General features: G+C 44.3%; 1 protein-coding gene across 1 annotated transcript in view; it reads left to right on the top strand.

Annotated features, from left to right (window-relative positions):
• LOC141735605 (adenomatous polyposis coli protein-like) overlaps positions 1 to 14,103 on the top strand; it is a 90,188-nt gene extending 76,085 nt beyond the window's left edge. The window contains exon 4 of the mRNA XM_074568665.1: positions 12,422 to 14,103. Coding sequence (XP_074424766.1) covers positions 12,422 to 12,461 — 40 coding nt within the window. The 3' untranslated portion in view covers positions 12,462 to 14,103. The remainder of the gene's footprint in view (positions 1 to 12,421) is intronic.
• The last annotated feature ends 7,880 nt before the right edge of the window (positions 14,104 to 21,983 follow it).

Below are 21,983 nucleotides of genomic sequence, written 5' to 3'. Positions count from 1 at the left end.
GAGACATACAGGGTTCGAGTGTCCCATCAGAGGTGAGTTCTTCAATTACTGTCTGGAGGCCTTTTTTTCCCTCCATTGAAATGGGGTACTGCCTGTGGATATTCAGACCTCCTCTGTTACCAGCCGCAGCCCAAACTTGCTGATTAATTTTGGATTCGTCCTCCTGACTTAATCTTATTTTTGCAATCATTTTCCCCTCCTCGGGGATTACTCCAACCCCCAGCTGGATCTGCAAGTCTCTTCCTAACAAATTGCACCCAGCTCCAGGCACTAACAAGATATTCCCTACACCTATTTTGTCATTACCTTCAAAAACCACCTGCTTGATCACTGGGGCTTTAAAACTTTCCCCCTTTGCTCCCATTACATTAATTACTTCTTTACTTATAATGCATCCTTTAGGTATGTTACAAACACAAGTTCGCTCAGCTCCTGTATCTACTAGAAATTCTAATACTTCCTCCTGGGGGCCCACTCTTAGGTTTATCAAGGGCTCAAGGTGATAGCTATCCCCCAGGAGGTAGAGCCCCTGACACCCCTAATCCTCAATTTCTCTAAACATTTTCTGATCTTTATCCCTTTGAGGACATTCCTTCTTAAAACGCCCAAGTTTCCCACAATAGAAACATCCACTTCCTTCATTCCTTTTCTCAGTTCACGATGGTCCCCTTCTGGGAGGGATCTGATTCCGTCTAAAAGTCTCCTCCCGCCTCTCAGGATTCCGTCCCATCCCCCCCATCACCCTGGGATTTTTCTGAATATTTCCTTCCCTCATGGTGGCTACCATGATTTTAGCTTTTGCTTTAGCCTTCTCCTCATCTCTTTGTACATATACTTTCTGAGCTTCCCTCAATAATTCGTTCAGGCCCCAATCCTGCCAGTCCTCTAGTTTCTCTTAATTTTCTTTGAATGTCTGGCCAGGCGTGTGTAACAAATTGAACTCTCAGTAATGTTTGCCCTGTGGGACTCTCTGAATCTCTTCCTGAGCACTGTCTCATGTCAGGTCACAGCGTTTCAAGCCATTCGGTCGGGGTTTCCTCCCTTCCCTGCTGCCCATCAAATGCTTTGGTTACATTCTGCCCTCTAGGAGCGGCTTCTTTTAAACCTTTAATAATTAAATTTCGATAATCACTCATGTTCCTACGACCCTCTACATCATTTTGATTCCAATTTGGGTGTACTATTGGCATCTTCTGGTCCCCAGGTGGGCCTTGCTGATTTTCCCTTTCCCAAATTCTCATCCCAGCTGTCCTAATCATTTGCCGTTCTTCGGGAGAAAATATTATACTTATTATCAACTGCATTTCCTCCCAGGTATAAATATTAGGGACTAGGAATTGGTCTAATTGTTCTGATAGGCCTATTGGATCTTCCAGTAACCCTTTTAATTCCTTTTTAAAGTTCCTGACTTCAGTGGGAGTCAAAGGAACGTTTACAAATCCTATCCCCCCTTGTGCTCCCCCCAGGGGTACTTCCCTTAAGGGGAATAAACTAACTCCTGGTGTTTCTTGCACCGTGTCTTGGTCTTCCGATTCCTTTACTTTAACAGAAGTTTTCCTCCGTAACCTAGGAGAGTTTGTAAGTGATACTTTTTCAATTAACCTCTGAGACCTGTCCGACCTTCTCCTAGCACTAGGTGTCAGCTCTTTTCCAGGAGAAGGGGGGCTGTTGGAGGGAGGCGGTAGGGAGGGGGCAAAACTTCCAGAGGATCCCACCGCTTCTCCTTTTCTTCCCTTGAGATCTCAGATATTTTAAAGGTACTAACTCCTTTTGGCCAAATCTCCCCTTTCCAGCAGGAGGCATATTCACTCTCCTCTGGGCTGAATGATTCTTTAGAGTTTACATAAAGGTTTAAAGCCTGGCATATCCACCCTTCAAAGGACCCATATCTAGGCCAATACAAATGGTCTGCTCATATAGGTTCCTTTGTCCATTCTATCATATGATACTGAATCATTTTAACTTTATCCTTATTTTTAGTATCCGGATCAATATTCCAATTAGCCAATTTTATCCCCAAAGGACTGTCTTGGGGTATATCTGCCGGCACTTTCCCGCTCCCCTTTTCCCTGGGACTCTTTTTACTTATCTTTTGTCCCATTTCCCGGGGCTGTCTTCTGCTTACCACAGCAGTCAAGCACCCAATTTTCCCGGGGCTGTCTTTCACTCAATCTCTGACGCTTCGTCTCTTCACCGGCCAATTCCCTCGCGGGAGATTGGAACCGCGGTTAGAAAGACTCCACACTCGCTCCCCAGATCCAGACTGTCCGGTCCGAGTTCCACACACACAGCAATCAAGCCCCAAACCCACCCAACCAAGCAGTACTTACAGTCCTGTTTTCTTGCCTGGGTCTTCATGCACAAGAATTATGGGCTACCACGTTTTTTCCTGGGGAGACTTACCCCTTTTGCTTTATGAGTCCCTCCTCTCGTGGGATTATCAGCTTGGAGTCTCAACAGGCACCGGGAAGTCCTTCGAGCAGGCCGCCGAAATCGGTGGGGTGCACCTCCTGCTCGGGGTCTCGGAGCCCACTGGGACCAAGTGAATTCTCCCGGACGAGCCCCCAAAATTGTAATAAACAGCCATATCCCTTAAACAGAAATGGCACTTTTTTTATTATAGGGACCAAGTCAATAAAGCAAAAGCACAGTGCTGGGTGCATGACTCAAGTCAGAGGCACCCCAGCTAATACTTCACCCATGTCTTATAGACATTCAATATTGCATACGTATTCACTATTTTAGGCAGAGTAATTGTTGATAATGATTGATTATCATTAGTCCCTTTTCTCTTCTATTTGTGTGTTTCCTTCTGGCAATTGTTTCTGAGGATCGATGATCTTCCGTTCCCTTTTCCCATGCATCTGTTTCCTTCTGGTAGGATCAGCTCCCTTCTCCTATGCATCTGTTTCCTTCTGGTAGGATCGATTATCATCAACTCCCTTCTCCTATGCATCCGTTTCCTTCTGTTAATCATTTGTGGGGTCTTTTGGAGAAGTTCTCTTTCGTTTCTCTCAGATGTTGCTTCATAGTTGCTGTTAGTTGTTATCTTTGAGGTTTCTCGTGTTTCCTAATTTACTAAAGGTTAGTTATCCTTATAAGTCAAAGATTTATAGCCTTGTTATTATGGCGAAAGCCAACAATACCTTCACTATTTTTCACACTGAGTAACCTTTCCCTTGAGTTGTTGCATTTGAAATACTTCAGGCTCTGTCTCCTCTTTTTCACTGTGATAAGCATCAAGTTGTCCTAGTGATAGAATAACATCTCCCACTGGTTTTCCTGGAGCAGCCCCTAGCAAGGAAATTATTGTCCCTTTCAAGGCAAATGGGGCACCCTCTAATATCCAGGTGTTCATGATGGGTGTAAAAGTTTCCATATCAGGACCTAAAAAGTTATGTGAATACACACCTTGTCATGCGGTCAGTTCCCGTAAATACTGACCAGCCTCAGCTATACTTTTCCAGGATGCTGATTTATCATCCCAGTCAGTAGGCAAGGGATACTCTACTTTTAAAGCTCCTGCAGGGAGTGGGATATATTACCCTGTGCTCCTCTTAGCCATTGGGTAATCATAGGCTTTTGCGAGATGACACCCAAACACCTTAATTGTTTAGGATTTAAAAGTTCAGTATTTCCTTCCAAGTCCCATACTCAAAACAGTCAGTGTGTCAGCCTTTCTCCTGGCTTTTGCTGGTATGCTTTTGCTAGATCTTGCAACTCAGGCTGTGTAAAATTGCACACCCAGACTGTGTGCTGGGGTGCCCCTGGGGGCCCCTTTGCTTTGTGAGTCACTAATGGCCAGACAGAAATGCTGTTGCCGCACTCATCCTCTGACCCCTCTGTCCACTCATCCTTACTAACCTCGTCCCATGGCAAATAGCTCGTACCTCAGTGGTGCCCTTCCCAGGTTGCTCCGTGCACCCCCCCTGCACTGCAGGTGTCTGCACCTCCTGCTAGCTGCCCAGTGTCTGCCAAGCAGAGCTGCACCTGCAGCGCTTTCAGTTCTTTTTGCATCATCTCTAAATGTCACCATGTCCATTTCAAGCATGTTAGAAAAAACCAAAGACAGTACAAATTTTCCTTTAATTTCCTTTCCCTAACCCCTGTTTGCTAAGACAACATAATACTTCATCTGGAGTGGAGCATTCAGACAATTCCTCCTCAGTTTCCCAATTCACCAGGGAAACCACCTAGACTAAATGCCTTGCAACTACCCTCCACAGCTGTGTTCAGGGGCCACCTAGGCACTCTGTTTCTCTCTTCATTGTTCTTTCTCCAAAAAGGCATGTCTCACAGGATCTTGCCAACTACACCAAATGTTTTACATCAGGAGTGCTGGTCTGTTATGATCCCAGTAAGAAAAGTACTCAGACTCTGTAAGGTATAACTGAAAATGCTATTTATTTGTGTATTGGGTTTACGTGGCAAGATTTTGGTAGTGGGGGAGAGCTGCAGGGGTGGCCTCTATCTGACAAGACTAAGGGCTGCCCCCATGTCAGACAGAGCATATTACAGCTGGCTCCAAAATGGACCCACTGCTGGCCAAAGCTGAGTCAATCAGTGATGCTAGTGGTGCCTCTGTGATAACATATTTAAGAAACGGTGAAAAACACTGCGCAGCAGCTGTGAGAGAGAGAGGAGTGAGAAAATGTGAGAGAAACAATCCTGCAGACACCAAAGTTGTTGAAGAAGGAGGGAGAGGAGGTGCTCCAGGTGCTGGAGCAGAGATTCCCCTGCAGCCCATGGAGAAAACCACGGTGAAGCAGGTTGTCCCCCTGCAGACCATGAATGACCATGATGGAGCAGATATCTACCCTGCAGTCCATGGAGGACCCCACACCACAGCAGGTGGATATGCCCCGAAGGAAGCTGCAGCCCATGGAGAGTCCATGAAGGAGCAGTTTTTCTAGCAGGAACTATGGCCTGTGGGGGACCCACACTGAAGTAGTCTGTTCCTGAAGGACTATATCCTGTGGGTGGGACCCCATGCCAAAACAGAGAACAAGTGTGAGGAAGAAGGAGCATCAGAGATGAACTGTTATGAACTAACCACAACCCCCATTTCCCTTCCCCTCTGCTGCTTGGGTGTGGAGCAGGTAGAACTTTGCAGGTTACGAGCTCGGGGAAAAGTGGCTAGAGAGCTGCTTGGCAGAAAAGGACCTGGGGGTGTTGATCGACTGCCAGCTGAATATGAGCCAGCTGTGTGCCCAGGTGGCCAAGAAGGCCAACAGCATCTTGGTCTGTATCAAGAACAGTGTTGTGAGTAGGACTAGGGAAGTGGGCCCCACCTCGAGTACTGCGTCCAGTTTTGGGCCCCTCACCACAAAAAAGACATTGAGGTGCTGGAGCGGGTCCAGAGAAGGGAAACAAAGCTGGTGAGGGGTCTGGAGAACAAGTCTTATGAGGAGCGGCTGAGGGAGCTGGGGTTGTTTAGCTTGGAGAAAAGGAGGCTGAGGGGAGACCTTATTGCTCTCTACAACTACCTGAAAGGAGGTTGTAGAGAAGTGGGGGTTGGTCTCTTCTCCCAAGTAACAGGCGATAGCAACTGACGTCATTTACCTGGACCTGAGCAAAGCCTTTGACACTGTCCCACATGACATCCTGGTCTCCAAGCTGATAAAATATGGGTTTGATGGACTGACAATTCAGTGGATAAAGAACTGGCTTGATGGCCGCACCCAAAGAGTGGCTGTCGATGGGTCCATGTCCAAGTGGAGGCCAGTGACAAGTGGAGTCCCTCAAGGATCGGTACTGGGTCTTGTTTAACATCTTGGTCAGCAACATGGACAGTGGCATAGAGTGCACCCTCAGCAAGTTTGCCGACGACACCAAGCTGTGTGGGGCATCTGACATGCTGGAGGGAAGAGATGCCATCCAGAGGGACCTTGACAGGCTGGAGAGGTGGGCCCATGCCAACCTCACGAAGTTCAACAAGGCCAAGTGCAAGGTCCTCCATCTGGGTCGGGGCAATCCCAAGCACCAATATAGGCTGGGCAGTGACTGGCTTGAGAGCAGCCCTGAAGAAAAGGACTTGGGGGTGCTGGTGGACGAGAGGCTCAACAAGAGCTGTCAGTGTGCACTAGCAGCCCAGAAAGCCAATCTTATCCTGGCCTGCATCAGGAGAAGCATGGCCAGCAGGTCGAGGGAGGTGATTCTGCCCCTATACTCCACTCTCGTGAGACCCCACCTGGAGCACTGCGTCCAATTCTGGAGCCCCTACTACAAGAAAGATATGGATGTGCTGGAACGTGTCCAGAGAAGGGCCACGAGGATCATCAGAGGGCTGGAGCACCTACGCTATGAAGACAGGCTGAGAGAGTTGGGGTTGTTCAGCCTGGAGAAGAGAAGGCTCTGAGGAGACCTTATAGTGGCCTGCCAGTATCTTAAGGGGGCCTACCAGAAAGCTGGTGAGGGACTTTTTAGGATGTCAGGTAATGGTAGGACTAGAGGGAATGGATTAAAACTAGAGATGGGTCGATTCAGACTGGATGTTAGGAAGAAGTTCTTCACCATGAAGGTGGTGAGGCACTGGAACAGGTTGCCCAGAGAGGTGGTGGAAGCCCCATCCCTGGAAGTTTTTAAGGCCAGGCTGGATGGGGCTCTGAGCAATCTGATCTAGTGGGAGGTGTCCCTGTCCATGGCAGGGGGGTTGGAACTAGGTGATCTTTAAGGTCCCTTCCAACCCTAACAATTCTATGATTCTATGATAGGACAAGAGGAAACGACCTCAGGTTGTGCCAGGGGAGGTTTAGACTGTATATTAGGAAAATTTTTTACACTGAAAGGGTTATTAAGCATTGTAACAGGCTGCCCAGGGAAGTGGTTGAGTCACCATCCCTGGAGGTTTTTAAAAGATGGGTAGACATGGTGCTTAGAGGTATGGCTTAGTGATGTTTTTTGTCAGAGTTAGATTGATGGTTGGACTAGATGATCTGAAAGATCCCTTCCAACCTAGACAATTCTATGAGTCAGGAGTATATTTGAGCCTGGGAAAAAGGAGGAGTGGGAGGAGGGTAGGGTTTTTTTTAAAGTTCTGTCTTTTTTTTTCTCAACATCCTACTCTATTTTAATTGGTAATAAATTAAATTAATCTTCCCCAAAGCGAGTCTGTTTTGCTTGTGATGATAATAGGTAAGTGATCTCCCTGTCCTTATCTTAACTCATGAGCTGCTTCATCTTATTTTCTCCCCCTGTCCTGTTGAAAAGGTAGAGCGATAGAGTGGCTTCGTGGGCACCTGACAGCCAGCTAAGGTCAACCCAGCACAACGTTTCATGTTAAGACAGACCAACAGAAACTGTGTAATGCCTTGAATTGATAAATTTATTTTGCTTTGTAAGCATTTCTGGTGGGTTGACCTGGGCTGCTAGGTAAACAGCATATAGCTGCTTCCTCACTTCCCCCTCTTCCCCAGGAGGACAGGGGAGAGAATATGAAGACCAAAAGCAAGAAAACTTATGGGTCAAGATAAAGAGAGATAATAAGTGCAAGAAAGAGGAACAAGAAAGGAAAAAAAGTGAAAAAAACAAGTGATGCAAATCACTCAACGCCTCCCACAAGTAGACCAGTGCCCAGCAAGTCTCCAAGCAATGACTACCTTCCCCAAAAACCCTCTCCCCTTATTGCTGAGCATGGCATCATATGGCATGGAATATTCCTTTGGTCAGTTTGGGTCAACTGTCCCAGCTGTGTCCCCTCCCAATTTCTTGTCCACCCCAGCCTACTTGCTGAAGGGGAAAGAGCAGGGGTGTCCTGGTTTGAGGTAAAACAGAACCGACTTTCTGTTCAGTCATTTTACTTCTTAGCTAAGCCTCTTCTAACTCTCTGAAATTAACAGCATGTTGTGTTGAAAATGGTTCATTCTCAGAGTGATAAGACCAATGTTTATAGTTAATACCAAGGAATGGTACGCAGAGAGGCTCTTGCTTATATTTATTGCTATAACAACCAAGGTCAGATAACTTTGTTATTTGCCCCATTGGAGGGTCAGAAGCAGAAAAGCGTAGAGGGGTCGCACCTGCAGGGAGGAGCGGACAGGACAGGTGACCCAAAACTGACCAACAGGGGTATTCCATCCCATGTGCATCGTGCTCAGTATAAAAGCTGAGGGATCAAAGGGTCGACCCTCTTTCTTCAATGGCTGGCATCCGAGGAGGACTCTGTTCATCTGCCCTCGATCCCAATCCAAGTATTCCTGACTCCAAATCTGGAATCCATTTCCCATCCTTCGCTGAGTCCAGTCTGGGACTTCCCCATTGCCTGCCAGTGATGTGATTGTCATCCTGGGAGCTTGATACGGTTTTGTATATATTGTATCTAGTTCATTATTTTCTTTTTATTTTATGATTAATATTTCATTAAAGTAGTTTAGTTCCTTCTAAACTCATAAACCTCTTTATGTCTCTCCTTCCTAACATCAGAGCGAGAGGTGGGGGAGAGCATCTGTCATTCTCATTGGCCAATCCAGCCCAAACCACAACAGGGGGAAAAAGAAAAAGCTTGAGTTGCTGTGCCAGCACTGCTCAGCAATAGCCAGAACACTGGTGTATTATCAACACTGTTGTAGTCACAAATCCAAAACACAGCACTATACCGGATGCTTTGAAGTAAATTAACTCCATCCCAGCCAGACCCAGTACACCATAAAGAACAATGAAATATTTGTAATAAAATAGTAGGATACAGATTTGAATCTCTTCAAGGACTTGCACTTTGCTGCATTTCCCATATGCCAAATGTCAGAGCATTTGAAATTCCCAAGCATGCATGGTGGTAGGGGAGGATCAAGGGTGCTTACTTTTATTGACCTATGGATGCAATAGAAGAAGGAATAGAAATCCTTGAGCATAATGCAGTGGCTGCTCCTTGTTTCTTTTTCACTCCCCACAAAAAGAACATATTTATCCTCATGAAGGGAAGGATGAGTCTCCCTGATTTAATTGGTGAAATTTTATTATAGCTAAGTGTAATTTTCACTATCAGCCCCCACATTCCCAACAACCTTCTTAATTTGGGCTAGGGGGAGGAAGAAGAAAGTTTGTCTCTTAAAGCTGTGTTAATATAGTTATGTTTAAAAGATGTTTTTTAAAAAAACACACTTGTGATTGAAAAGATTTTATTAATCTCTTTTTTGAGAAAATCAGCTTCAACCTTATTAAGAACATGCACCATATATGATTATTTTATTCTTACCTATTGAAATTGTGATCTACACTGATGTTTCTGATATTAAAATCCACCTGAGTTCTGTTCTCAGTTACCCATGTTTGTCAGAACCCATTTTTATCTCCAGGTCCATAGTTTATAGTTTTCCTTCTTTTATGAAAAATAGAATTTTTATTAAAATACCAAATGTCAGAATTTCTACTTTTACTGGCTTTGTCCAGACCTGCTTCCTCTCAGCTGTATAAAAGTCAAATGTTATTATGTGCAAATATACAACAATATACTGCTAAACATTAATATTAATGCTCACTTGTACAGAAGGCACAAAATGTAGCAGATTGATTGATTTACTTGTTTTTTACTATATACAGAAATTTCTGTAAACTAGGAAATGCACTCAGTTAATAATGGTTAGATGAAATTTATAGCCAACTTTTCTTTTTTTCCTTATGCCAAGTTTCATTACTTGGACAGCACAGGCTTCCTCTTGTGGCTAACATAAAAAGCCTTTTATCTTCCAGTCCAGTGATATTCTCCATTATATTTTATTTAAACTACTATTAGCAAAAAGCATGAATGTGTAGTGTAGTGTGTCTTATGTAACAATGCAATGTCCTAGAGAAAGCAAAGAAAGGAGGAAATCCTGAAGATTTGGGGTAACTCCTCATTTCTCTTCCCTGTTGTGTTCATGATGAATATATTTTATTTAGTTTGGCTCAGCTGTTTGCTTACATGACTGTCTGCTTGTCAAAGAGAAGGGAAACAAGTGAATCCCTAGGGTGTAGAGTATAGTTATTTTTATTTTTTAATTTGGTCATATGGTCACTTCAATTTGCACATTTAATAGTATAGATAAGATTGATATTGCAGTCAGCTTAACCAGAGGACCACTTTGGAAGCCTGAAGTAAAGGTTGAAATATTTGTTATTGTGTCTGGCACACTGCATTTCATTTGTTTGACAATGAGCAATATTAATCATTGTTGGTGGGCAGGGGGGTGTTCTCACTGGTCTTGGGTATAAAAATATTTGACAAGAATTTAAGTCTGCTTTCTTCTAAAGCAAACAGCAAATATAGAAAGCTCCCAAGTATAGTTCTACAGGGTTTATTTTCAATAGTTCAAGTAAAACATCTGCGTAGCCAAAGGGGTTTTTTAGTTAAGAAGAATGGCCATTACAATTCCATGACTATTTAAATTTGCCATTTCTGAATCATGAAATCAAATGGTGAATTATTAATAAGGGTGCAGATGCAGACACAAAAACCACCACCACTCCCTGCCAGTGACTCATCACTTGCTAGGAATTCCCATTAGGTTTCTACTGTGGGTTCCAAAACAAGTTACAATAAAAAGTTGAAAAAAAAGCAAAAGAGGAATTGTGATCTGGCATTAAAAATTTAATAGAAGGATCGCCTTGTTATGGGCTAAATCCTTTCAAAAACTGCATTTCTCACATCTCAGAAGGTATGGAACAGTTTATCTGTCTATACTGAGTTTATATAATCCCAATGAAAAAAGTTATCTAATCTCTTAATACAGCTGTAGTCCCTGCCACCATGTAAAGCATGTATTTAATCCTTTTAGCTGCATGGGTTTTTGTCGGAGAAGTCTTAATATAGCCCCTTCTTCTTTTGTTACTTGTTGTCCCATCTCCTGCCCCGGCTTAATCAGTTTGAGCAACAGTTTCGCTGGTGTTTCAATCCCTCTCTTAGAGAGGATCCCAGCGAGTAGCGTGGCCGCAGCTTCTGTTTCCATAGCTGCGCCTGGGAGGTGAGGAGCGACCTCACACCGTTGTCTGCTCCCGCTGATGCGCCCAAGCAGCACGTCTCCCAGCCGAAGTTTCCCACTCCCCTCCTCTAGCTGCTTACCGCAGTCTCGGAGAACTCAGTCGCGCTGAACCATCCTCTGCTACCAGATGTCGGAGGATGTCGGAGTGGGAGACGGACCCGGAGTAACGATGGAATCTCAATATGAGTATGATCGTTCTCCCTTTATTCAAGTTTTCACAGAGTATATATAGACAGGCAATAAGAGCACGCGCTAGCGGCAGCTATAGGATTGGCTTACAGTCTCTGTTCACGCGCTGTCCATGCAGTTCATTCACAGATCAGGTTGGTTACAAGAATTCACATAGTAAATTGCTTAGTCATTAGCACATGTTTTCTACCTTCTCAGTTCCCGTTTTTCCCATGTACTAATTCCATCTTCTACCACCTGTTTTGCTCTTAATCTAATCTCTCATAGTAGGGAGGCTGGCTCACGTGATCATTTTCTCTCAGACACATTCCTACAGAAAAGGACCTGGGGGTGTTGGTCAACAGCTGGCTGAATATGAGCCAGCAGTGTGCCCAGGTGGCCAAGAAGGCCAATAGCATCCTGGAGTGTATTAGAAATTGTGTGACCAGCAGGACTAGGGAAGTGATTGTTCCCCTGTACTCTGCACTGGTGAGGCTGCACCTTGAGTGCTGTGTTCCATTTTGGGCCCCTCACTACAAGACAGACATTGAGGTGCTGGAGCGGGTCCAGAGAAGGGCAACAAAGCTGGTGAGGGGGTCTAGAGCATGAGTCCTATGAGGAGCGCCTGAGGGAACTGGGGTTGTTTAGCCTGGAGAAAAGGAGGCTCAGGGGAGACCTTATCGCTTTCTACAGGAGGTTGTAGCAAGGTGGGGGTCAGTCTCTTCTCCCAAGTAACAGGTGATAGGAGAAGAGGAAATGGCCTCAAGTTGTGACAAGGGAGGTTTAGACTGGATATTAGGAAAAAATTCTTCACCTAAAAGTTTATCAAGCATTGGAACAGGCTGCCCAGGGAAGTGTTTTGAGTCGCCATCCCTGTAGGTATTTAAAAGATGTGTAGACATGGTGCTTAGGGACATGGTTTAGTGGTGGACTTGGCAGTGTTAGGTTAACGGTTGAACTCGATCTTAAGGGTCTTTTCCAACCTAAATGATTCTATGATTCTATTCAACCCATCCTAGATAAGCATTTTGAGAGGATAAAAGCTTAGGGATTATGTGTAAGCCCACTCCTATTTCAGTATGACAGAGTTCACAGTAAAATAAGAAAAGTGGGCTTTTATGTTCACCAAGAAAAATCCTGATATAAGCTTGCTCTGTTTTAGTGTATGGGATTTCTTTCAATTGCTCCTCAGACAGGCCAGATGGTTCCACAAGTTTGCTCCTGGAAAGGATTAAGCAAAGTAAATAATGTTACAGTAGCAACCAATTGCATAACCATTTTTTTTTTTATTATATTAGGCTGAAAAGATCTACTGAAGCAAGCTGTTTTCAGCCCTGAAGCTATCTTGACCTATTGAGAAATGTGTCTAACTTCACCTTGATTGCTTCAACTGCATGTCGCATCCTGTTCCACCCTTCTCACCTCCCTGCAATCTGATCTTGTTGCTTCATAATATATATGAATATTGTGAATATTGAACATTGAATATTCTTTGGAATGGGTAACTATCTTCCTAACTGGTAGTTCTGTGTGTAACAGAATAGGAGTGTCAATATTAAAAACAAAGGCATTTTGGAAGACTCACAGGAATAAATCTTTAAAATACCGTGGTTTTGTTTAATTCCTCTACATTTGATGGTCATCTGTGTTCAGTGGTCTGTGGTATCTTCTACACATATCCAGGTAAAGTCATTTACACCTGTATAATGTTTCGTGGCACATAGCTAACTCAGAACATAATGCTTTATAGTTGCAGTGCATGGAGTGTAAATAACTATTAGGAGCAATGCAGCAGTCAGATCCCATGAGGACTACTTACTGAATATGTTTCCACAATTCTTCTTTAGCTTGTACACCTGGGCTTCTCCTATAAATATCAACAAAAACAACAAGGAATTGTGAAAACCACCATCTGAGGTGTTTCTACTCAATAATAACTTTTAGGAGTGTACATCAAATACAGAAATCATGGCAAGTGTAATTCACCAGTGACTTCAATTTTAAAGTTTGATATCTCAGAAAATGCATTAAATTTCATTGCTTTATTGTAACTAAAAAGTAATTTCTTGAACAAGAGGAATCACAGTTTCTGTTCTACTAGCTTCCAGTAAGACTATGTGTAAAATGTAAATGAAAGAAGAACTATGTAATTCTGCCTTTGTAAAAGGCCCTCAGAAATGTCCTGTGGCCCACAGAGCTGTCTGTGGGAAGGAGGAGGGACAGGCTAGCCAGCCATGCCAGGCTAACCCATCAGTAATCCCTGTTCATTCCCAGTGGTCACCAGTAAACAGGATCCCAGTGTAGCCTCTTGCTTTCTGGTCATAGTAATTTTCAAGACAGGTTTCTGCTCAGTTTAACTTTGTGACATCTGTGACAAAACCAACAGCAACTACACACGTGCACACACAAACCACAAATGTTTTATCAAGTATTTAATTCATGGATAAATTACTTAGCCAAAATTGTAATTGTTCTGTTGCAGACAGAGAGATGTAGTAAAGTAAGACTGAATGACGTGCCTTGCATTTTCCAGTGAATTACAGAAAGTATCATCTGCTAACTGGACTGTCCTTTCTTTTTATTTTTCTTATTCTATTTAATTGCTGGGTTAGCACAAAACCACCACTGTTACTGAAGTTACACTTAGGAATCATCAAAACCTGTAGGAATGTGTCTGAGAGAAAATGGTCACGTGAGCCAGCCTCCCTACTATGAGAGATTAGATTAAGGGCAAAACAGCTGGTAGAAGATGGAATTAGGACATGGGAAAAACGGGAACTGAGAAGGTAGAAAACATGTTGTGCTAATGACTAAGTAATTTACTATGTGAATTCTTGTAACCAATCTGATCTGTGAATGAACTGCATGGACAGCGCGTGAACAGAGACTGTAAGCCAATCCTATAGCTGCCGCTAGCGCGTGCTCTTATTGCCTGTCTATATATACTCTGTGAAAACTTGAATAAAGGGAGAACGATCATACTCATATTGAGATTCCATCGTTACTCCGGGTCCGTCTCCCACTCCGACATCCTCCGACATCTGGTAGCAGAGGATGGTTCAGCGCGACTGAGTTCTCCGAGACTGCGGTAAGCAGCTAGAGGAGGGGAGTGGGAAACTTCGGCTGGGAGACGTGCTGCTTGGGCGCATCAGCGGGAGCAGACAACGGTGTGAGGTCACTCCTCACCTCCCAGGCGCAGCTATGGAAACAGAAGCTGCGGCCACGCTACTCGCTGGGATCCTCTCTAAGAGAGGGATTGAAACACCAGCGAAACTGTTGCTCAAACTGATTAAGCCGGGGCAGGAGATGGGACAACAAGTAACAAAAGAAGAAGGGGCTATATTAAGACTTCTCCTGCATATCCTCTCTAAGAGAGGGGTGAAATACGATGAGCGTATGCTCCGAAGGTTGTTAACCTGGTGCAGAGAGAACAGATTCGCACCAGAGCCCCAGACAGCTTTTAAACCAGAAATATGGGAGGCTGTTGGGAAAAAACTGTGGGAAATGATAAGTAAAGGAGACAAAGAGGCATCACCGTTGGCGACGACATGATGGTTGGTGTTATCGACCTTACAAGATATGAAGGCGGAGCGAGCCACAGCAGCCGGGGCTTTTGCAGCATTACAACCCACGGGAGGGGGATCGAACAGGCCAGGTCCGAAGGTCCGGGACGATCCCCTGTTGAGCCCCTCTGCTCCACCTGAGGCCGATGGAGGAGGCAGAATGTCAGCAGAGAAGGACAGAGCCGGAGCTGTTTGCTCCTGCCATTGCCCACCTCACCCCCTCCCCTCCCCAGTCGTCCCCCTGAGATAAAAGTGCTGGTTTTGTATGTCTGCTGTGTAAGTGTGTGTGGGCGCCGGCTTATACCTGCTGATCAGCATGTGTGCTACTGTTTGCTTTTTGTTGTGTGCAGTGTCGTTAGGTGACTCCACTGGAGCAGGCGTTCTGCCCGGTGTGGTACTGTTCTCGTATGCATCTAGGGCTGACACTCCGTCAAGTGAAGAAGTTTGTGTATACACAATGTTTAGACGTAAGGCGAGCGCGCCCCAGGTAGATACACCAGGATGGGCTGTAGAACCGATGGAAGTCCTGAAATATTGGGGGAGTTTTCACGAGCCGACACGTTTACGGTCTCGGGAACGGCTCGTCCATGCAGGGCGTATCGCTGGTTGTTTGTTGTTTGTCTATAAGGTCATGGTTGATTGGGAAAAGGAGTTGAGCCAAAATCTATAGGATGCTCTGTAGGAAAATGAGAAACTTAAGGAAAAATGAGAAACTGAGCTCTTGTTGCAAAGGCAGACTTTTATGTCAGTCGTAAGTGATGGGGAAAAAAAAAAAAAAAGAAAAAAGAAAAAAAGAAAAAAAAAAGAAAAGAAAAAAAAAAAAAAAAGAAACCAAACAGGAACAATTAGATGGGAAATGTGCCATGTTAGCACAAAAGTATGCCATAAGCATTATGAAAAAGCATCAGAAAAAGAGAAATAGGACACCTGATTCAAAGCAATACCATAGAGATATGGTTTTGGTTTTTTCCTATATGTGTATATGTTATTGCATGCCTTAGTAGATTGCTCTGTGTTATACCCTGCGAGACTAAAATGAACCCCAGCAGAAGCGGTCTCTTGAGCAAGGGGGTGGAATAGGGGAAAGCAACGTCAGATCGGCGAGGAGGACTGTAAATACACTCAAGGGACTCGCACCTGGGTGCTGGAAAACACATATATCACACCAATTGTTATTCATTCTCGGGTGCTTGCAAGAAAAACATTTGGATGACATAAGCCTGTAATGGACTCACAGACACCTTATCTAGCTGCTTGAGAATCTTGGCCTGTTGTGGAAGAAGATCAAAGCACAGTACCAGCAAGAACAGGGAGTCCGCATGCTCTCTAGCTAACAAGGACTCTTTTGCTGCCAAGGATTCTTGATAACAAGGACTCTCTTGCTGCCAAGGATAAGTTTAACAATGCTACTAGTACCGCTATTTCTGAGGTATTGCTAGATGTAGATAGTATTCGATATGCGATGTTGCAAAACAGAACTGCTACTGGTTTTTTGCTTTCAGCTCACAGGCATGGTTGTCAAGATTTTAAAGGACTGCATTGTATGAATCTAAGTGACCACTCCAAATCCATCCATGCCCAGCTGCAGGAACTGCACCGACCGAACCAGCAACTTGTGGAGACCACTGGGTGAAATCTCTTTGCTGGATGGACTTGGGGGTGGGGTTGGTTGAAGCAAATTATACTCATTGCCTGTGTGGAAGGAATTTGTCTGTTATGTTTAGTATGCTGTTTGCCGTGTTTAATAAGCATTATACGATCAGCTGTAGATGCCGCTTTGCATCGTACCCTTGCACGAGTTGTAGAATATGTTGCTCTAAAAACTATGTGTGTATCCATGAGAACCCGACCTTCACAGAAGAAGATAACAAGAAGGGATTACAACAATGTAGTCACGTATCAGACAGCTGCTGTTAGCAAAGCTGGATCATGAGTTTGGTGAGACTCACTGCATACGCTGGCCACGCGTGCAGCGACTCTAGCCTGTACTTTTCTACTCGATCCAGCGCAGGAGAGTCTGGTGGGACTCGCTGCGTGCACTGGCCATGCATGCAGCGACTCTAGCCTGTACTTCTCCACTCAATCCAGTGCAGGATATAAGGAGGCTGTCTCAGGTCAGAGAGGGGGAGAGAGACATGAGCACACTTTGAAGGTACAGGGGATGCCCTGAAGCACTGTGTCTGCCCCCGCGCCCCTCCCCCCCCCATACGTTCTATGTTCATTAACCCCAACAGCTCCGAAGGCATTACAGTATGTTGCAAGATAAGATATAGTCTACTACTGCTGCAAGATGCACTGAACACCTTCCTACAAGAATTTCAACTTTATGCCCTGATAGGACAGTGGGATGATGCACTCGCAAAGAGCCTGACTGCGTTAGAGTGGGTATTTTTGCCACATACCTTTTCAAAACCAGTAACTATGATGATCGAAATGTTACCACGATTGTTTTTCCAGGGTCGCTCGTGCTGTCAGCAACCGCAATGTATTTGAAATATTACAAAAGGATTTCTCGTGGGTAAATCCAAAGAAATTGGCTTTCTGGGCTAAATTTAGGAATCTGGGTATTTATTGCCTTAGCAGGGTTCTTTTTGATTCTGTTTTTAATTGTGTTTAGTATATAACCTGCTAAGAGCGTCACAACAAGGATAACATGTCCAAATTAAAAGCGGTTAAAAAGGGTTTCGATTGGTTAAGCTCATGGGGTATAACGGGATGGTTATCAGATTTACTAAAGCAAGGGCTCATGCTATTGTTGGTTATATTATTATTGATTATGGTAGCCTCGTGTGTTCTCCGCAAAGTGACTGACATGATAGAAAATGCCATGCATAAGGTCTGGCTGGCTCAAGAAGAAAAAGGGGGGATTGTAGGAATGTGTCTGAGAGAAAATGATCACGTGAGCCAGCCTCCCTACTATGAGAGATTAGATTAAGAGCAAAACAGGTGGTAGAAGATGGAATTAGTACATGGGAAAAACGGGAACTGAGAAGGTAGAAAACATGTTGTGCTAATGACTAAGCAATTTACTATGTGAATTCTTGTAACCAATCTGATCTGTGAATGAACTGCATGGACAGCGCGTGAACAGAGACTGTAAGCCAATCCTATAGCTGCCGCTAGCGCGTGCTCTTATTGCCTGTCTATATATACTCTGTGAAAACTTGAATAAAGGGAGAACGATCATACTCATATTGAGATTCCATCGTTACTCCGGGTCCGTCTCCCACTCCGACATCCTCCGACACTTTTCCACCAGGCAGCTTTCCAGCCACTCTTCCCGAAGCCTGTAGTGTTGCATGGGGCTGTTGTGACCCAAGTGCAGGACCCAGCACTTATCCTTGTTGAATCTCTGGATAAGAATACTTAATAATTGTTATACCTATTATTTTCTGTTTCCCAAATATGAAAAGAATCATCTTCATATTTCCCACTCACTCATCAGTTGCTATATGTCTCTGTATTCTGTATGCCTCCCTATGCTGCCCATCTATTCTATATGCTATGCAGTACAGAACCAGGGAGAACTGAATGTAAGTAAGCAAATCCATTTATTTCCTAAATCTGCTTACTTTTAAAATTCTATTCTGATCAACTTAAGTACTGTTTGACCTGCTCAGCCTCTCTTTCCTTGTTTATCATGGGCAGCTGCCAGGCCGGAGCCGTTTCCTTCTGAACAGACATCTATTTCACTGTGATAATTGCCTATTTGGCATGTGTTAGTGCCTCTGAGAGAAATGGGTTCCATTTTGCATTATAATGTGTGCCATTAAACAAAAAAAGGTTGATTTTAAAACTGTATATATTAATGCATTCTTTATTAACAGTTTCATTCTCAAATATGGGCATGTCAGTTTGTGACCTTTGCACTTTTTTTATTAACTTACAAGTGCAGGCTTCTAAGAAAAGCATCAGTCTTAAATTCAGCCAGTGCTGGAAGCCATCTGTTATACTTTAATAAGAAATAGGAAGATGTCAGTCTGAAGTTACATTTATTTTTTTAATCATAGAATATCTCAAGTTGGAAGGGACCCATAAGGATCATCAAGTCCAACTCCCTGCTCCTCACAGGATTATTTAAATCTAAACCATATGACTAAGAGCATCGTCCAAATGTTCTTTGAACTCTGATAGGCTTGGTGCTGTGACCACTTCCCTGGGGAGCCTGTTCCAGTGACCAACCACCCTCTTAGTTAAGAACCTTTTCCTAATGTCCATTATGAACTTTCCCTGTGTTGTGGTTTGGGCTGGACTGGCCACTGAAACAAACGACAGATGCTCTCCCCTACCTCTACCTTCAGGGAGAGGAGGAAGAGAGAGAAAGAGATTTATGAGTTTAAAAGAAACTAAACTACTTTAATGAAATAATAATAAAATAATAAAAAGAAAATAATGAAATATACACAACATATACAAAAACATATCGAGCTCCCGGGATGATGATTACGTCACCAGCAGGCACTGGGGAAGTCCCAGACTGGACTCAGCAACGGATAGGAGCTGAACTCAGGAACTGGATTCAGGAATGCATGGATCGGGATCAAAGGCAGATGAACAGACAGGGTCCTCCTTGGACCCTGACTGTGAGAAACAAGTTCCGGTCTGAATGAAATAGGCTCAGGCAGAATCCTCTGTGAGGCACATTTTTATTCACGTTCTTGCAAGAGTGGGTGACCTAGCAAGTAGGCACACTTCCAGTTCTTGAAACACACCTTTTTATTTCCTAATCCCGGCCGAATTTTTCCCTCCCCTTTTTCCCATTGGTTGGGTACTCCAGGGTTCACAGTCTGTCCGAGGCACCTAAAATTCTTCCCGGATGTCTTGCCTCTGTTTACTTCTCTTTATGCTACACCTAAAGGGATTATCTGACTAGTTTATTTCTTTCCTTTTTGGTAAAAAAATTGCTCAATGTCATTAGCCCTGGTTAAATGTTTGACTACCCTTCTAGACACTAATCCAGTAGGAATCAGTTTGTCCTTTTGTCTGTGTGATAAGAGATGTTCTACAAGCCTTTGCTGGAGCCTCTTTGTCTTAGTCATTCCCTTATCATGTCACCTCTGATGGAAACAGCTTTTCTCCTCTGCAAAAGCAATACCTGCCTTTCTTACATGACCACTGAAGAAAGAGAGCGAGCTGTCCCTTTGATCTCCTAGCTTTTATACTGAGCATGATGCAGATGGGACGGAATACCCTGTTGGTCAGTTTTGGGTCACCTGTCCTGTCCGCTCCTCCCTGCAGGTGGAACCCCTCTACGCTCTTCTGTTTCCAACCCTCCAATGGGGCATATAACAAAGTTAGCTGACCTTGGTTGTTATAGCAATAAGTATAAGCAAGAGCCTCTCTGCATACTATTCCTTGGCATTGTCCTGGTTTGAGGACCATGACAGGCATATATTAGAAACAATCAGGTCTTATCACTCTGGGAGCCAACTACTGCCTTAAAAATACGCCGTTAATTTCAGAGAGTTCAGTCAGTTAGAAGAAGCTTAACTGAAAAGTAAAATTACTGAAATGAAAACTGGTTCTGTTTTACCTCAAACCATGGGGAGGGACTCTTTATGAGGGAGTGTAGTGATAGGACAAGGAGTAACAGTTTTAAACTGAAAGAGAGGAGATTTAGATTAGATATTAGGAAGAAATTCCTGTAGTCCTCCCATGTTGCCTGTCCTTGCTTCCAATGTCCGTACACTTTCCTTTTCTGCCTAAGTTCTAGAAGAAGATCCCCGCTCAGCCAAGCCAACCTTCTGCCCCACTTGCTTGACTTCTGACACTTTGGAATTGCCTGGTCCTCTGCCCTTAAGAGATGGCTCTTAAAAAGTGACCAGCATTCCTGGACCCCAATACCTTCAAAAGCAGATTCCCAGGGGACCTTACTAACTAGCTCCTTCAGCAGCCCAAAGTCTGCTCTCCCCATATCCAGGGTCGAAGTTTTGCTGGTAGTTTTTTTCCTATCGCCAACGATTTGAAACTCAACTACTTCGTGGTCACTGTGACCAAGGCAGCCACCAATCACCACTTCGCCGTGTTTACGAACAAATCTAGGAGGGCACCTTTCCTAGTCAGCTCCCTTAGTACCTGCACTAAGAAGTTATCTTCAACATGCTTCAGAAATTTCCTGGACCTGTTTGTGTCTGCTGTATGATATTCCCAGATGATGTCTGGGAAGTTAAAATCACCCATAAGGACAAGGGCAATTCATCTAGAGATATCCCTTAAGTCCTATAGAATAATTTATCAGTGTCATCATCCTGGCTGGGTGGTCAATAGTAGACTCCCACAACAACATCCACTTTATTTGCTTTCCCTTTCATCCTTACCCAGAGGCTCTCAACCATCGTCGCCAGCTGTAAGTGCCATAGAATCCAATCCCTCCTTTACATACAACGCCACCTCCCTGCCTCGCCTGCCCTGCCTATCCCTCCTGAAGAGCCTATAACTGTCCATCATGGCACCCCAGTCACAGGACTCATCCCACCAGGTTTCGCTTATGCAATGATGTTGTAGCTCTGGGACTGGGCCAAAGCTTCTAGCTCCTCTTGTTTATTCCTCATGCTGTGTGCATTAGTATAGATACATTTCAAATGTGCTCCAGTGTACTCAGCACATCATGAAGCAGACTGAAGGACCTCACTAGCACATCATCCCTCAAACATTGGCATGTTGTTCCATGGCTTATCTCTAGCGAGCTTGGTTTTATCCCTTTCCCCCTTCAAATCCAGTTCAAAGCTCTTTCAATGAGCCCTGCTAACTCTTGCGCAAAGATCCCTTCCCCCTTTGAGACAGGTGTACCCTGTGTCACCAGCAGGCCTGGTGTTGTGTAGACGGACCCATGACCAAAAAACTCAAAATTCTGCTGGTGACACCAGTCTCGGAGCCAGGTATTGATCTGCTGGGCCTTCCTGTTTCTTCCTTCATCATTCCCTGCAACTGGAAGGACAGAGGAAAACACTGCTTGTGCTCCTGATCCCTTAACTAGTTGTCCCAAGGTCCTGAAGTCTCTTTTGATCGCCCTTGGACTTCTTATTGAAACTTCGTTGCTGTCTACATGAAAAAGCAATAATGGATAATAATCCAAGGGCCATATCAGGGTAGGAAGTTTTCTTGCAACATCTTTAACCTGGGCCTCAGGGAGCCAGCAGACTTCCCTAAGAAGTGGGTCTGGTTGGCATATTGGGCCTTCTGTTCCCCTCAGAAGACTCTCCTATGACAACAACCCATCTGTTTTTCTTAATGGAAGTAGTTTTGATGCAGGGTGTAGGTCAACTTAACCTTGGTGACACCTCCAACCTAGATGGAC

The sequence above is a fragment of the Larus michahellis genome, chromosome W (genome assembly GCF_964199755.1).
Source record: "Larus michahellis chromosome W, bLarMic1.1, whole genome shotgun sequence".
Taxonomy (NCBI): Eukaryota; Metazoa; Chordata; class Aves; order Charadriiformes; family Laridae; genus Larus; species Larus michahellis.
This window is presented reverse-complemented; position numbering and strand designations above follow the sequence as displayed.